This window comes from Hypoxylon fragiforme, assembly GCF_022984875.1.
Source record: "Hypoxylon fragiforme strain CBS 206.31 chromosome Unknown GGS25scaffold_9, whole genome shotgun sequence".
NCBI lineage: Eukaryota > Fungi > Ascomycota > Sordariomycetes > Xylariales > Hypoxylaceae > Hypoxylon > Hypoxylon fragiforme.
In genome coordinates, this window is record NW_026054764.1 from 2,322,044 (window position 1) to 2,338,136 (window position 16,093).

General features: G+C 47.4%; 3 protein-coding genes across 3 annotated transcripts; 1 reads left to right on the plus strand and 2 right to left on the minus strand.

Annotated features, from left to right (window-relative positions):
* Positions 1–170: 170 nt before the first annotated feature.
* Positions 171–3,687, minus strand: GGS25DRAFT_508305 (ANTH-domain-containing protein). The gene is made up of 5 exons (XM_049262464.1): positions 2,932–3,687; positions 2,609–2,846; positions 2,359–2,549; positions 2,196–2,304; positions 171–2,141 (listed from the first exon to the last, which is right to left on the minus strand). Exons 1-5 carry the CDS (start codon positions 2,977–2,979, stop codon positions 829–831), a joined length of 1,899 nt encoding a protein of 632 aa, XP_049113358.1. The 5' UTR covers positions 2,980–3,687; the 3' UTR covers positions 171–828.
* Positions 3,688–4,936: 1,249 nt separating this feature from the next.
* GGS25DRAFT_508307 (tRNA synthetases class II-domain-containing protein) lies at positions 4,937–7,713 on the plus strand. The gene is made up of 3 exons (XM_049262465.1): positions 4,937–5,301; positions 5,361–6,364; positions 6,420–7,713. Exons 1-3 carry the CDS (start codon positions 5,019–5,021, stop codon positions 7,569–7,571), a joined length of 2,439 nt encoding a protein of 812 aa, XP_049113359.1. The 5' UTR covers positions 4,937–5,018; the 3' UTR covers positions 7,572–7,713.
* Positions 7,714–8,749: 1,036 nt separating this feature from the next.
* GGS25DRAFT_525747 (glycosyltransferase family 1 protein) lies at positions 8,750–13,134 on the minus strand (the record flags this gene model as incomplete). Its single annotated transcript, XM_049264853.1, has 6 exons — positions 8,750–10,074; positions 10,127–10,875; positions 10,937–11,704; positions 11,760–11,996; positions 12,047–12,731; positions 12,798–13,134. 6 exons carry the CDS (start codon positions 13,132–13,134, stop codon positions 8,750–8,752), a joined length of 4,101 nt encoding a protein of 1,366 aa, XP_049113360.1.
* Between the last annotated feature and the right edge of the window lie 2,959 nt (positions 13,135–16,093).

Here is a 16,093-nt window from a genome sequence, read left to right on the forward strand (position 1 = left end):
TAGGCAGCTAGGAGATCAGAGTTAAGTAAAAAGTCCAGTGTTCCGCTTCTACATCAAGCTCAATGATCTTTCACTTATCTTTTACGTGTGTGTACTGTACTACTTACTAAACATCCGTATGTGTACCGCGTTGTATATTAGGTGATGTATAGTTAATGCATTTATTTATAGTTACATGGCGATGGACAAAAGAACGAACGAACGAGCGAACTTACATAGGTACATACACAACATGGCATATCAAGTCATCCGGCCAGCTCGCGTCTTCACATCTTCACATCTTTCCTTTATTTGCTTGCTTGCTTGTCTTCTTGCATGCTAGCTAGCTAGCTCTCTAGCCTGCTCAATTCTTTCTACAAAAGTTCTTGCAAATGGAATCAGACCCAAAATCCACTGCCCTAGGGATGACCCAGAGAAAGGAGGGAGGTACACTAGTGTAAAGAACCCCTAGGTAGGTAGGTAGGTAGGTAGGTAGGTAATACATTGGGAAAATCCTAGTTTACAGTTTTACAGACAATTCCCCCCTCCATATCCCGTGGATGTCCTTCGAGGATGGTTTTCGTGGGTTTATTTATTCGTTATGCCTTGCCTCTGCCAGCTTTCATCAAGCGAGGAGGCGCCTCTCTCTTTCCTCGGCCGAAGTGTCCTAGTCTAGTCCTAGTCCTGCGCATGGGGGAATCACGAATTCCAAGCATAACGCCTTGCTCTATGCGTGCCGTAACAAATCAAAAGGGGAAAGAATATCTAGAGACTCAATATAATCTCCTTTCTTCGTTCTCTTTAGTTTTTTCAACTACTCCTAAAAAGAAAAAGCCACACACAGCGACACTATTGTTGCCAAGGTGTTTGTGTGGCCGGTCGTGGAAATACGGGCATCGTCTCTATCTGGTCTAGGCCTCCTCCAATCGGCTGCTGGGCGTGCTGCCAACCCATCCCTGTCTGATGATTTACAAAGGCGCCTTGTCGGAACGGATTCGTACTTCCCGTAGGCTGTGGCATGAGTCCGCTGCTTGTCTGAGGTCTCTGTGCTTGGGGTTGAGCTTGATTTTGCTGTTGACCAAAATTGCGGGCAAATGGGTTGGTCCCAGTTACCGCCGACTGAAGCGGTGCGGGCTGAGTTGGAATGGGTGGGGCCGACGGGAAAGGAGAACTTGATGGTGGGTTCGAAAAAGGGGTGCCTGCTTGAGGGGATGCTCGGGCAAATGGGTTTGTATTTTGCCGACTTAGGCCGCCGCTCGGAGTTTGCGGCGCATTCTGCGGCGAGAACGAATTGTTGAGCGCTCCCGTTTGATTAGCCATCATCATGGAAGCTCTAAAAGGGTTCGTCGTCTGTTGACTAGGCTGAAGACCTGTCTGCATTCCTGTTTGCATGGGGGGCGCCAGTGTCCCGGCTTGGAAAGGAGCCAGAGAATCTTGCGGCATGGAAGGCAGGCCACCCTGAGGATACTGTTGCGGCGTGTAGCCACCAAAACCAGCACCAGTAAAATTCGGTTGTATCTGGTTTGGCATTTGTTGCTGCTGGGAGAATGCGCCAACGTTCTGCTGTTGGAAGGGACCATTATTAGGTTGGTATCCGGTTGGTTGAGGTAGAAACCCATTGCCTTGAATTTGGCCGGTCTGTTGCAATCCAAAGCCCCCATTCGAAGGGAAAGGATTACCTGTGGGCATCTGTTGGTTAATCTGGCCCATTTGTGCTTGTGGAGTCGGTTGCACGGCCATTGTAGTCTGGTTCTGTTCTATCGAATCGAAGAAATCGATGAGATCCGGATCGGGTCCCCTAGAAATTTGTGGTAGCGGTTGTGATGACGAACTCGCTCCCTTCGTTTTAGCGCCCGCAGCTTTCGAGTCGGCGCCCTTGTCTGTCTTCGATGATAGTCCAGCTCCTCCCTTTTTCTTAGCATCAAGTTCTGCAAGATATTGTCTCCTATGGATTTCGAAGTCGGGATCTTTCAAATATTCCTCTAGCTGGCGGCGCAAATTGATCGGCGCATGCTTCAACTTGGGAACCTCGACCCTAGTATGAGGTTCCCATTGTCTTGCTACAGCCAGATATTGTACCACATAATCCGTCTGTTTTGTGAAGTTTTGGTATATCTCCAAAGCCCTTTCCGCATCTGGTCTCGACATCTCAAAAAAGTGTCCTGGGATATGATAAGCCTCCCGTGTAGTTGTCGGAACAGCGTTTTATAACTTACCCAAAATGTTGATCATGGCTTGGTTAAGCACCTGGAATAAGGACAACAAGTCCAAAACTAGAAGTCGGAAGACGGTGATGGTAATTTCGTTTTCGGGATCCTCCAAGACCTGTGCGGTGTCAGCGTCCATCTTTCTTTTCATCATATCCAGATTTCAACATACATCGCATTTCAGCAGACCGATTAGTTGATGTTGAACGACCTCGGTTTCTCGGAGTAGACCTTTATCGACAGAAAGCTTCTCCAGTCGCGTTTCTTTGCCGCGAACCCAATCCACCTTCGTATCTCTATATGCACGCACACGTTCTGCAAGGTAGTTGGCATAATGTCGTATGTTTCGGCCTTGGATTTGAGCTATCGCGTATACTACGTTAGTATCGCGGTGATGGAACAATATAGAATAGTGCGCTCACCGTCAGTGAAAGAGCTGATGGCCAGCTGGTTTCGGTGTTTTGCTAGATAGGACAAAGTCGCATCTGGAGAGCCCTCCCTGATCATCAAATGAACAGTTATCAAGCTTTTGAGTACGACGGTCCATGTGGAATCTCGTAAACGATTCTGCAGCGCCCTGAAGACCTCTCCAACTCCCGCCTCGCCTGAGTGCGTGGCCACTAGAATATGCTCGATATATTTGGTTTTCGGCGGTGCGGCCTATTCATTACTCAAGGCATATCGTTAGCCATTTAGGCGACAAGCTAGTAATACACCTAGGTAAGAAAATATATAGGGTACTGACCTTGATTTTGGTTGCGCCCTTGACGGACTTCTCAAAAGAGCTCGACATACTGCTGACCCTAGTGGAGGACAGGCCGGGCCTCAACTGGCAACTGGGGGCCGCTGTTAGGGGATGCTTCTGATTGGGTGGTGGCTTGGCCGGTACTGTCGGGCTTTTCGTGGCCTACGGGGGAGCGGGGGACAGAGGACGGGAAGGAGGAGCAAAAAGAAGGTAAAGTAAGGTAAGGAAAAGAATTGGTAGAGATTGTGTGTCAATGTCGGACAAAGGCGACAATCATAATCGGGGGTGCGACGTCAGGGTTGGCCAGATGAACAGATGGAAAGTTGGACAGTTAGACAATTGGCTAGAGCGAGTCGAGGTCGATGGGTATCAGCTTGCTTTCGTGGCGGCGGACCAATTCCAAGTGGATTGATGAGTCCAGATAAAGACTTACAACAGACTGGCGAACTAGTAAACTGAGACTATTCCATTGCGAACGAAGACGAATAAACAAATCCAGTTTGCATGTGATTATTAATACATTGAAATTCTTTTTCTTCTATTTTCGTAATTCGCGAATGAAAGTTGGAGTTTTGACGATAATACGCGTCCTACTAGTTTTAGATTGGGTACATATGAAATATGGGGGATATGGGGGGGTTGAAGAAAGAAGTGAATTGAGAAAGATGGGAGATTGGAGGAGTAACGCCGGCCGCAACTAGGTGAAAGATACTAAAGGTTAGGTGAAAGATAGAAGTTGGATGGAACTTTGACGTTGGGAGACATTTGGTCAGTCGGGAAATCGGGCTCCCAAATACTAATTTAAGGTTCACTCCATGTCATCCATCCATTGATGTCCATGTACATCAATGTACATCAATACATGTATCCTTTTCTTGCCCACCTCAACTTGTTTCCACCCATCCTTGTCTTATCGATAACTAAACTACGGTACCTTTTTTATGTCTTGCATTCATGTCAGACAGAGTATCATTGATGGATTTATTCATAACACTCCTGAACTCGACATGTAAGAAATTCAGCAGTTATTTCTATTGTGTTTCAACTTAAGTACTTACTAAGCACCTGAGTACCCTAGGTAGCTCAGGTGTGTATCCAAGATAGAGCAAACAAGGTTTCTGCATGGAGAACGGATAGAACGGCTATGAGGTCATAGCACTGTTGACCTTCATACTTCAAGCCTCCAAAGGTCAATATAAACCACATATTCTCAGATTCAACAACTACTTAGTGCACAATCATATATTGGAAGTCTGGCATAAAAACGTAGAACGCACATAAACGGTGGATATCTCATTTGAATACACGTAACTAAACTAGGGGATAGGGGCGTGCGGTTAAGAGGATAAAAAGGTAAATACAATAATAATGGGACAGGGCAAAAGAGAAGGTATAAAGTGACGATGTTGGTAATAGAGGTAGAAGAAAGATTCAAAGAGAAGAAAGGAAAGAAAAAGGGGAGGGAAGCTTCCAAAACGTCAAATATTTATCAGAGTTGCCATTTCGCGTCCGAAGTATAACAAGGTCCTTGTGTGTCGAACACTTATTTCATGGTCCCAGCCTTTCGTCACAATAGAACCACTTAAGCCCTAGAAGGGAGAGTTCTAAAGCTTGGAGAGGAGGAACACATCATATAATACACGCGGCTTTCATCATCTATAGAAAATGAGGTTAGTATATGGTAAACGATAATTTAATACAGAGATGTATTGGCGCTGGTAAAGACTCACTTTTATTTGAATTGGAAGGATGAAGAGGAAAGGAAAGAAAGAAAAATAAAAGTTCTTGCGGGAACGCAATATCTAGCAGATTAGATTTTGCGCCGGGACGGGATGGCAATTATCCGTTAGAGCTCCAGTGCGCCCAGGTACCATCGATAGGTATGTAGCTCCCCTAGATGCATGTGCATGTGGGTCTAAAATTAGGTACGGGCGGTACCGATGATTGATGTACTGGGTACCTAAGACCACTGAAGATTTCAATGTTCATCAAATTCTACTATGTACATAACTATAACACAAAATATAAATCATCTCACTCAAGACTTCTTGCTTGAGAGGGGAGGGGATACTCAAAATTGAGTAGCCATGGTTCGGTTTTTCTCACATTTAGTAAGACAGAATGTCCGTAGATGTGTTCCCAGCATCAGAGGGCAGTATTTGCCTCGCCAATACCAGCCAATTCTTCATATGAGGTCCCTCCATGATGAAGTCCCATCTGAAGACTTGGATCGCGATTCACATGAAGACCCATATGCCCAGCACTCTAATAATAACCCATTGCTAAAAGAAGCACCACAAGGACCATTGGTAGAGGACACTGATATACCGATATTTTTTCGGACCAAGACGCAGTCATCCTTTGATAATGGTAAGATCAGATTTCTGTCCGAGTTTGTTCCAAATCGACTATTAATATTGCTTATCCAGCTTTCAGATTTCCAGCACCTACACCACCAATGCACTATGAGCCTGACAAGGTAGTGTATATTCAAGGCTTCCTAAGAAAGCGCAAGGACGTAGGCTCCCGCATGACCTTCTGCGATGTAGACCTCGGCAGGACATATCCCGAAGTTCAGATCGTGTCTACGTGGGAAGAAGAGGGCTCATATCAACATGTTGCTCATCAGGACCTGAAGACTATATCGCCCCACAGTCCAATAACTGCCATGGGAACTCTCAAGAAGTCTGAGAAAACTTCCGGCAGTGAAGACTCAACCAAGCAGAGATTTGATCTCAAACTGCGACATATAAAGGCGCTGAATACGTTTCCCAAGGACATCATCGTCACCAAAGATGCCCTATGGCCACCCAAGTTTCGCCACTTACAACTGCGGTTTGACCCTGACCTTCGAGATAGATTACGTTTCCGCAGCAGCATTCAATTTGAACTCACGAAGCAATTGATGAGTAGAGGTTTTGTCAATATCGAAACCCCCCTTCTTTTTAAGTCGACCCCTGAAGGGGCTCGGGAATTTCTTGTCCCAACCAGACGGCCAGGGTACGCATACGCTCTTACACAGAGCCCACAGCAGTACAAGCAGATTCTGATGGCCGGAGGCATCGAGAAGTATTTCCAATTCGCCAAATGCTTCCGCGACGAAGACCATCGTGCCGATAGACAGCCTGAGTTTACCCAGCTAGATTTGGAAATGTCCTTTGCCAGTGGAACGGATGTAATAAATAACGTCTCGAAAGTAATAGAAAAGCTCTTCAACCACAATAAGTGTTTTGCAAAGGGGGCAGATGGCAAGAGCTATATAGTCTACTCCGAAAATGAGGTGGAATCCCTCAAAGAAAACCCGGCCAGTTTTAGTCGCTTTGGTTTCCAACATAATGCAGGCAATATGGTCCATATGAAGTACAAAGATGCAATGGATCAGTATGGCACCGACAAGCCGGATTTGCGTATTAAAACACCATGGATGTCACCTGTGAGCTACTATCATAGCCAACAACAGCGTTCGTCCCACTTGCTGACAAGAGCAGATTCATCAAATAACGTCAGGGCACGGAAGTCTATTCCACGAATTCGTCCCCCAGCTCACAACCCTACGTAATTTCTCTATAGAGGGTGTGAAGCTTCGCCTAGGCCAAACCCCTGATGCCGCTAGAAAGTTCATGAAGAATTTCATGAATAATCTCCCGAGCACCCTCAATCTGACGCCCGGGTGCACGCCAGCCGTGTTCGTCTACGACTCCAAGCTGCCTCTTAACGGCTTCTCGGATCTAGGCGAGGAAGGCGCCTCCGTTATCGAGAGGATGAGCTCAAGCACTTGGCCCAAGTGCGTCGACGGCGATATCATCGTGATGCACGCCCGCAAGACAGGCCGCCACGTTGGCGGCTCCACCGACCTCGGCAGGCTTCGCACGGCCCTTTACGCAGCCGGCGTAAAAACAGGGTTTATACCCGCGGACCGCAGCCTGCAGTTCCTCTGGGTCCACAGCTTCCCCCTCTTCACCCCCGACGACGGAAAAGACCCGGGCCAGGGCGGCGCCGCCGGCTTCTCCGCCACCCACCATCCGTTCACCGCGCCCCAGACCGCCAAGGACGTGGACCTCCTCACGAAGGGCAATCCCCTCGCGGCGCGCGGCGACAGCTACGACCTCGTCGTCAACGGCATCGAGATCGGCGGCGGCAGCCGGCGTATCCACGTCGCCGAGCTGCAGCAGTACATCATGAAGGACGTGCTGCAGATGAGCAACGCGCGCATCGCCGACTTCGCCCACCTGCTCGAGGCCCTGCGCGCCGGCTGCCCCCCGCACGCCGGCTTCGCCCTCGGCTTCGACCGCCTCGTCACCGTCATGTTCGACTTGCCGTCCATCCGCGACGTCATGGCGTTTCCAAAGACCAACAAGGGCGAGGACGTCATGGTCGGCAGCCCGTCCAAGGTCACGCCCGAGCAGGAACAGCTCTACCATATTGCCCAGCACCCGCGCTTCAAGAAGAAGTCGCAGTCGGCGGGCGGCAAGGCGGAGGCGAAGCAGCAGCCTGAGGCCGAGACGGAGACCAGCAACCCCGCAGCTGATTCAACAACAGTAGCATCTCAGGAACCAGCACCTACGCCCGAAGAAAATCCAGAAGAAACCAAAATACTAGAGCAGCCCACGGAAGAGGAGGAAGCGGCTAAAGTCAAGTGATGGAAGGCACAGCGCGATGTCGATTTCCCCGGAAGTCGATGAGCTGTTGGAGAAGCAGGCTGCGCAGTTTAGGAATCGGGGGAGGGAGTAGGTACTGATACTGATACTGATACTGAAGAGATCGGTGCGCTGGGAGGGGAGGGAGGGAGGGAGGGACGTCCTGCGGGAAATAGAGGTGGGTGCCAAAAAAAAAAAAGGATTCGGAGGTTAAAGGAAGGGGAATTAGGAGGCTGGATAGAAAGGAGGGGGTTTGAAGGGCGTCTTTACGTCGGATATATGCCCAGGTCCCAGGTGTGTATAATAAATGGGTAGGTGTAGAATACGATACCACGAGAAAGAAAAGTTATATTTCAACTCCATCTACTTGTACCTACCCAGGTATACATATATGTTCTTCTCGATAATACTGATGCTTGGTGTATATGCATAGGCTGTGTATCTACATACCTATCTATGTATAAATATTCCAAGATCTACACATAGTACCTACCTAGTACCTGCCTACCTAAGCATATAGTTTTCTCACAAGTCACGACATGTGGTAAAGAATACCCACCATTGATTCCTATTGATCCAGTCGATAATACTTCAGAATGCCTACCCTTTTAAACCAAATATCGTGTCCCTGGTACCTGGGTACCTAGGTAGGTAGGTATGTAGCTTACCCCTATTCCACAACCACCCCATCAAATCGAAGGACATCGATGCAAAAAAAAAAAAAAAAAAACAGCACACAGCATCTATTCAAATAACATGTAAGAACTTTTAGGATAATAGTGTTCATGTGTAGGTATATATACCTATGTTCCAAAGCCAGGTAGGAAAACGCACAAACATAAATAGGTTAGATAGTCCGAGATATTCTGATACCCCCAAATACACACCCACCTATCAGATACACAATAAACCGACATCATATTAAAAGAAAACCACGAAAGCCCCCAAAAAGATATGAGTCATAAAAATAATCAAAACTGCCATTTCTCTAAACAGCTAGGTTAAAGGGTATCAATATTCGTGTATCTTTTTCTCTTTCTTTTTCTTTTCCGTCTTTCTCTCCCTTGCTGCCTTGAACCCCGGCCGATTCTATCACCAACACTTTCTACTCCAACGCCCCCTTTCATAAGTTCGTTTCGCCTACCCACTATCACTTGGGTAGGTACTGGCAGGACTGTTCATCAACCCAACTTCGACGGCCCACCTCCACCGCCGCGACCAACACTCTCCTGTGACTTCATACTCTCCTCCAGCGCGCGTCTCAGCTCCTCGTCCATGTCAACATCCCCACTAGCACCACCCTCAGCTCCCCTTGTTTTTCGGAACTCCGCTTCCGCAAGACTCTGTTTCTTGACGTATTCGAGTACAATGTCCTCTTCAGTGCGCAGCGACGAAGCCCGTGCCAAGTCCTCCCTGTGCGCTCGTTCCGACTCCTCGATAGCGCGACGTAGTTCTTCTTCGTCGTCGCCGCCGTTAGTATTTTGCTCGGCTTGGGAAGCCTCGATAGCTTTTCGAAGCTCCTCTTCTTCGTCAACGCCGTTGTTTTCAAGTTCCTTCTCCGAAATCTGAATTGCCTTCTTGTATTCCTCATCGTCTTCATCGTTTTCGTGACTAAGACTACGGTCTGTCTGAGATCGCACGAGAGCTTGCTTAAAGTCCTCATCCTCTTCGCTATCGTCAGAGTCAACTCTTCGCGTTCCTCTATGCTGCGAATCCGAGATACTAAGGGCTACCGCTTGTTCGATTAGGGCCTGGTACTCCTCATCCGTAATATCCAGTATATCCTCTGGCACATGAGCTGATCCCGGGGCATTCTTATTAGCTTCCTCTAGTACGGGTCGTTTAATGTCGGAAAGGTATCCAGAGTCCTGGGCGCTAGAGGCTCGGGAAGAGGCCGAGGCGAATGACTGCATTGTTGTTGATCGTCGCCTTATTGCTTGTACACTAGACCTGATGGCGTGCTCGATCCTGGAATCCTCGGTTGCATCTCCCTTAGAAGTTTCTCGTACAGCAGTCAGAATCGCTTGCTCGAACTCGTCGTCATGTTGATTTGCACCATTATGGCCAGAAACGGGACGAACCTCTTCAATAAATGTCCCGCCTCTCGCGGCCGCTCCTGCTCGTTCATCTTTCCACGACTTTTTCTGTTCGTGCAACCGCGCACGTTCTGCTGGAGTCATATTCCACGAATTTCGCCAACCCGGCCTTTGTTCGTTAGTCGCAATGCGCTCCGTGATAGTAGCACCATGTTCCTGTGGAGCCGGAGATTCTTCCTTGGCTTTCCCCTTTTCTTTCTGTTTCCAAGAATAGAAGCTCTTCATCTTTTCTTTCTGGGCAATCCATCGAACTTCAATATCCTCGCGTTCCTGTGGTGATGCTTCGTTGAAATCATGCTGGCCTTGAGCAATCCGGGAAGCGATAATATATTTCTGAGCACTTTGGGCGAATAAGCTCCGAATTTCTGCGTGGACACCCTGCATGGTGTATGCTGGAATGGACCATAAAGCTATAATACCCGTTAGTCCTTTGCCCCATTAGTGGTATAATTGTTAACTCACCCGCTGCGGGCTTCAGCATAAAGCCTCCAATACCCTTGCTGAACCCTTTCAATAATCCCATGCCACCGTCCTTTTCTGCGCCTCGGATGGGCTGAGTCACCAAACCAGTGATTCCATCAAAGATTCCGAACCCGAATTCTTTTCCGGCAACCTTCAGGCCGCTGGTGAAACTGGTGACCTTTTCCACAGGACGAACAGTATCATCATTATATAGGGTTGGTGCATTCCGGAAGCCTCTTGCGAGCCCTAAGCAAAAGTTCATGGGACTCTTCATACCAGTCGCCACAATATTGTTAAGACTCCTACCAGCACCGAGAGCTCTCTCTAAGTTCTCGTTCTTGCTGCCAGCACGTTGGTGGGAGGCAGGATTTGACTCCGAAGGTGTCCTCGAGTGCCCCGAAGTACCCGAAGCAGGTGCCAGACTAGGTTGACTACTATTAATCTCAGGTTGCATGCCTAGGGCATTCGACGATGCACTACCTCCGGAGGATTGAGGCAATGTCGCAGTTGAGCCTGCTCGGCTTGCACGAGTAAGTGCATTGCTATCGCCGTCTTGTGAAGTCTCTGCAGATGGGTCTTCCACTAATTTCTCTGTCGATTTGCCTTTACCTCTTGCGGCTTTGAAAACATCTCGGGGAAAGTCTGCTGCGGACATGGCAATAGTACTAAAATCACCCACAAGCGCCGACGTACACGCTGAAATAGGATCTGTCGGATGGTCCTCGGTACTGTATTCGTTTGCGCGAAATCTAGAGTGCAGAATTAGCAAACCAAACCATACTGCCACGGAAAAGGGAAACTTGGACTCACAGCTTCAGGTCAGAGTACCGAAGATATCCGTGTTTCACAAGAACTGCTGCTGCCAACTGGCTAAGATGGACGTGGGTGCGTCGTAGTCGCCACACAGCAACCCGACTGGGAGCTAAAGCACAGCGGAGCCTGTCTACCTTGAGAAATTTGTGAAAGCTCTGGGCTCCAACGTCAGTGCCCTTTTCTTCCCTTATTCTTCGTCCCAATTCACGAGCTCTCTCCAGGGTTTCTGGTTTAGTCGCGAATTTAATAGCCTCGGCTAGATTGTCGGCAGTAAGTCTCTTGTAAGGGATAGGGTCAGGCCCAGCGCCGGCCCTGGCTACCATAGCACCCCAGAAAGGTTGATCTCCGAAGAAGGGCACGACGATGGTAGGCTTCCCTGCATTAATTCCTGCAGCTGTAGTTCCGGCACCTCCGTGATGGCAAACGGCTGAGACGTGCTGGAACAGCCAGTCATGAGGAACATTTCCCAGCATATAAACGCCACCCGGAATGCCGACTGAGTCTGCTCCTAAACCACCCCACCCTTTCGAAACAAGAGCTCGACATCCAGTCTCTGCAACCGCATCGAAAATCGTTCGAGTGAGGGCGTTGGGGTCATCCACGACAATGGAGCCAAATCCAATGTAGACAGGGGGCGGTCCTGCCTCGAGAAACGCTGCCAATTCGGGATCTGGTACATAAGATGATGCTAGGTTCAAAAAGTAGAATCCAGCAACATCGATGTGTTGGCCCCAATCGTTCGGTTTAGGGATCAGAGCCGGAGACCTATGTTATGTATGAGAGCTACGTTACACCTCGGAGTAATGACAGTTGAACTCACCAGCAATAAGTGTAGGGGATTTGGAGACGAGTTAATAGAGCGGGTGCCCAGATGATAGAGAGGGGCTCAAGATCAAGAATCTTCGTCCGGAACCGATTGATTACGTCTCCGAGTCCCTGCCATGTCATCATTTCCACCAATGTGTAGGAAAGGAAATTCGTGGTTACCGGGTCCGTGTTCGAAGACTGAATGTTTGCCAGCGGTTGTGGAAATGCCCTTGTAGGTGACCAAGGCATGCTGATAATTGATCAGTAAAAAAGGTATTCTCACAGATGTAAGATACTTACGTGAACATCAAGTGCAGAGGCACTCCTAGCTTTTCTGCCACGTGGATATGGGCAAAACTCGGCGGGTTTGCTATGATAGCATCTGCAACAAACGGCTTATGCCCTGAACTCTCAACTGAGATGTCTATAATTGGGTCCGAATCGTCTTCTTTGCCTTCTTTGCTTCGACGGTCGAATCGTGGTGGTGGGCCAGTGCCATCTCCCGTCTCTATACAAGACCTCCAGCAACCGAGAACAATATCTTCGATACCCTTCCTTCGTTTGGCGATCTCTCCGCTTTTAAGCGCATCAATACCGGGCATTAGTCCTGGATTCTTCACCATAAAGGCCATAAGCTCAGCAGGGTCACCTCCAATGTTGAAAAACTCTAGGCCGTTCTCTTCAACAAACTTCTGGAAAGTGCCGTGCGTAGCCACTCTGACCCTATGGCCATATGTATTCTTGAGGACGAGCCCTAGTGCAATAAAGGGCTGTACATCACCCCGTGATCCTACAATTTGAATGACGACATTTAATCGAGGTGGAGGGGTCTGGCCAGGTAAGCCACCCAAACTAGGTGGAATGTAGGCAGGTGGCAAAGGCTCAACCTCAGCATCTTGTTTTAGCTGAGTGCGCAAGGCTGGAGCGAGAATGTCTGCCAAAAGCCGGCTCGTCTGGTTGATGTTGATGTCGACTCGGCCGTCATCTATTCATCTTGGTAAGTTACCACAAATATTCACAAAGCTAAGTCAAGCAAATAAAGTAAACCTACCCGTAACAGCAGCTCCAGCGTCGAAACCTGCTTGGTGAAGAGAGAATTGATCGTGATGCTCGCTATACGCTGGAGGAGCATCCTCATCGACAAGTATAGGATCATCTGGGATTAGAGAGATGCTGTTTGCATTGCGGCTATCGGTCATGACGACATCTGGAGCGGCCCTGTTTGAAGGCGCAACAGGAGGAGGAGGAGGGACATTTGAAGGGGCGATATCTGGTGTGACAAGCTCTGGAGCGTCACTGAAGGAAGTACGAGGAACACTTGGTGGAGGACGAGTGGCAGGAACAGCCTTGCGACGTATACCAGCTTTCTTCTCGTCGATGAGCGTCATGACTGTAAGTATAGATGATCAAGACGACAACATGGAACAAAATCTACTAAAAAAACAAATTTGTAAAGAAGTAAAGATGTAAAGATAGCGAAGCTTGAAAAAAAAAGAAAAAAGAACTTGGGGTATCGAGCTGTGACGTAGGTATAATAAGAGGGGTGAATGACTAAGGAGGGAGGGGCATCAGTATTACATCAAGCAATGCCAAACAGGTATTTCCTTTGAAGTTATAGATCTATGAACTTTCTTGAGAATCTTGACAAGAAAAGTTTAGGGACGTATCATAGGAAGAAGGAAGGTAAGTGAATGGCATCTGGCTGGAATTTATCGAGTTATATCGCTCGGGCGCACTATCAAAAGTAAGGTGTCATTGGTCGATCGAGAAGCTTTTCGTGCCGCTGATTAGGATGCCACTTATTCGTGGGTACAGCAGTGCCAAGAAGGCATGACAGGAAGGCTGCTACTCTGCACCGTCGATTTGAATGGCAGAAGTGGGTGCCTTTGGGGGGCGTAGTGTGTCTAGGATCATTGAGACTTGTAACTACTAACCTACTATGTACAGCACTGAGGTATCTTAAACCATGTAGGTATTATACATACTAATATGTGATAGTACCTTCTACAGTCTGGTACACATCATGATGCATGTACATATGCAGTTCGCGATTATCGCATGGCAAGCGAATCTCGGGCCGTATTCAGCCTCCGCACTCAGGTCTGTTTTATATCGCCAGTGAAAAGTGGTGACGACGACTAGGGAGTTATAATGTGAGTACATTTCTGCAAGTTTCATCAAGACACAGCCTTTTTCTCATAGGCCTGATATCACAACATGAGAGAAAAGGTTGCGTGGCCTAGTACACTGGTTTATGTTGCACGAAGGATTTAAGGAATGCGATTGTAAGAGTATGGTTGGTTTGATGATGAGCTGAGAAGTGGGACATCTGAATTCAACCTTGAACCAGCAAAGGGCGTGGGGTCCAGACTAATCCATGCAAGTGGGGTCATGTAGCTTACACGCAGACTACCTAGTACCTAGTACATAGTATGTGCCTAAGTACAGTAAACCTTGGCCATAACGATTCGGTAGACAACGATATTTTTGTATAACGATATAATTTTGGGAACATTGCAATTTTGTATGGGAAATAACGATATTTTAACCTTAGCGATATATCGTTAATTTTTTGACCGCCACCACCAAGATCGTTATGGACCATGTGTAAAAAACCGTTTATTTGATAAATTTTTGGTGGAATAAGTGGAATTTTGCGTTTGGTAGCCAATTGGACTGTCCTTTTTTCAGGTAAATCTAATCACCGCCACGATATCTAATCGCCGAAAAATTGGCTTACTGCATAATATCTATTGTACAATATTTTTCATAAAATAGTAAGTACCTTTTCCAATAAAATGGCAGTAAAGGTACAACGGCATTACACGGACCATGACAGTGGGTCCATCTCTACATAACGATACCTCTCTATAACGAATTAAGAGTGGTGTTTTTTCCATATCGTTATGGCCAAGGTTTACTGTACTATACATAGTGTAGACGCTGTGCTGTGTGTACCATGGAATCCCCTGTAAATGACGACTTGTAGCCTATGTATAGACCTGTGGCTATGCAGCTCAGCCTTATTGGGTCTTGGAACCCTGGCTGGCAGGTGCCAATGTAGTGCATACATAGAAGTAACTAGCCAGTAATGTGAGGTAAACTTTGATTTCTTAAATTCAGTTCTTCACAGAGAGCGGCGAGGTAGTAGCCTAATTACACAAACCCAACATACATACAATATATATAGTATGGCGTATTATGATAAATACTGGCGGTGGTTGTGATGGACGCCAAAGGTTCTATGTTGTATTGTATGTACATACAAAGTAGTTACATAGGTCTACGGTACTGCCACCTGTCGGTTACGTAACCCAAACGGGTTCAGGCGGTGTTATATCCTAATTTCGCTCTTCATCGCATTGGAATCCTATACGCGTATTAGGACAATTTTCCTACTTTGGGTATGAGAAATGATAGTGCATATAAGGAGACCCCGACATCATAGCACGATGGTGTTTTAACTTCGACGATGCGATCCAACCATAATATGTACCGTCTTATCTTGCAGTGAGGGTCGGGAGTCTCCGTTTTCAACCCACCTAACTTTGTCCGGGCCTCATACTTTTTTTAGGCTCAAATAATATGTCCCTGCGTTAAGTGTTGATGATAGCCGAGAATGATTCCATCCATATTAATGAATGACCATGAGAAGACCCACCGATAGACTTCAGTATTTACACAGTGGATGACTTGTGTTAGAAATCGAAAGCTCCCTGCAATGTGTACCGACCAGAGAATCAGCTAATTTTCAAATATAATAGGGGAAAAAGATGCATATGAGCATGGGGTCATATCTTTGGTGGCGTTAATATACACACCACAGTTTTCTGAACTTTCGTGGATGACAATAAGGGGGTGCGTTTTTCTCTATCACGGCAGGAAATACGGCGAAACACCTTGAGTCCGACGGCGTTGTTGATAAACGCCGGTGGCAACTTTCTTCTAGGTATCTGGTTACCGTTATAAATCCAGGGAGCTTGCTATCTTTGACATTGCTAGCAGCTTGAAGGGAATGCTTCAATGCTTTCATTGAAATTCTTGCACTCTTAAGTCATTGGGAGGCACGGTTCTTGTGTGGATCTAGAGGCCTACCAGAAATGCCTACCGGTAATCAGATATCTACCTGCTACCTACATAACAGTCATTCGCCTACATAGATTACTCAGACACATACCTACCCTGTTAGGAAGAGAGATTTAAGTATCACATGCTTGATAGACATAGACACTATTGCGATAGATAGAAGGTCAGGCCACCTCCCTATGCATAGGACCACTGCTCACACGAGACCATCTCCCATCCAGAGAAGAAACGATAGCGTCCCGCCACAATAGCTCTCCTTGT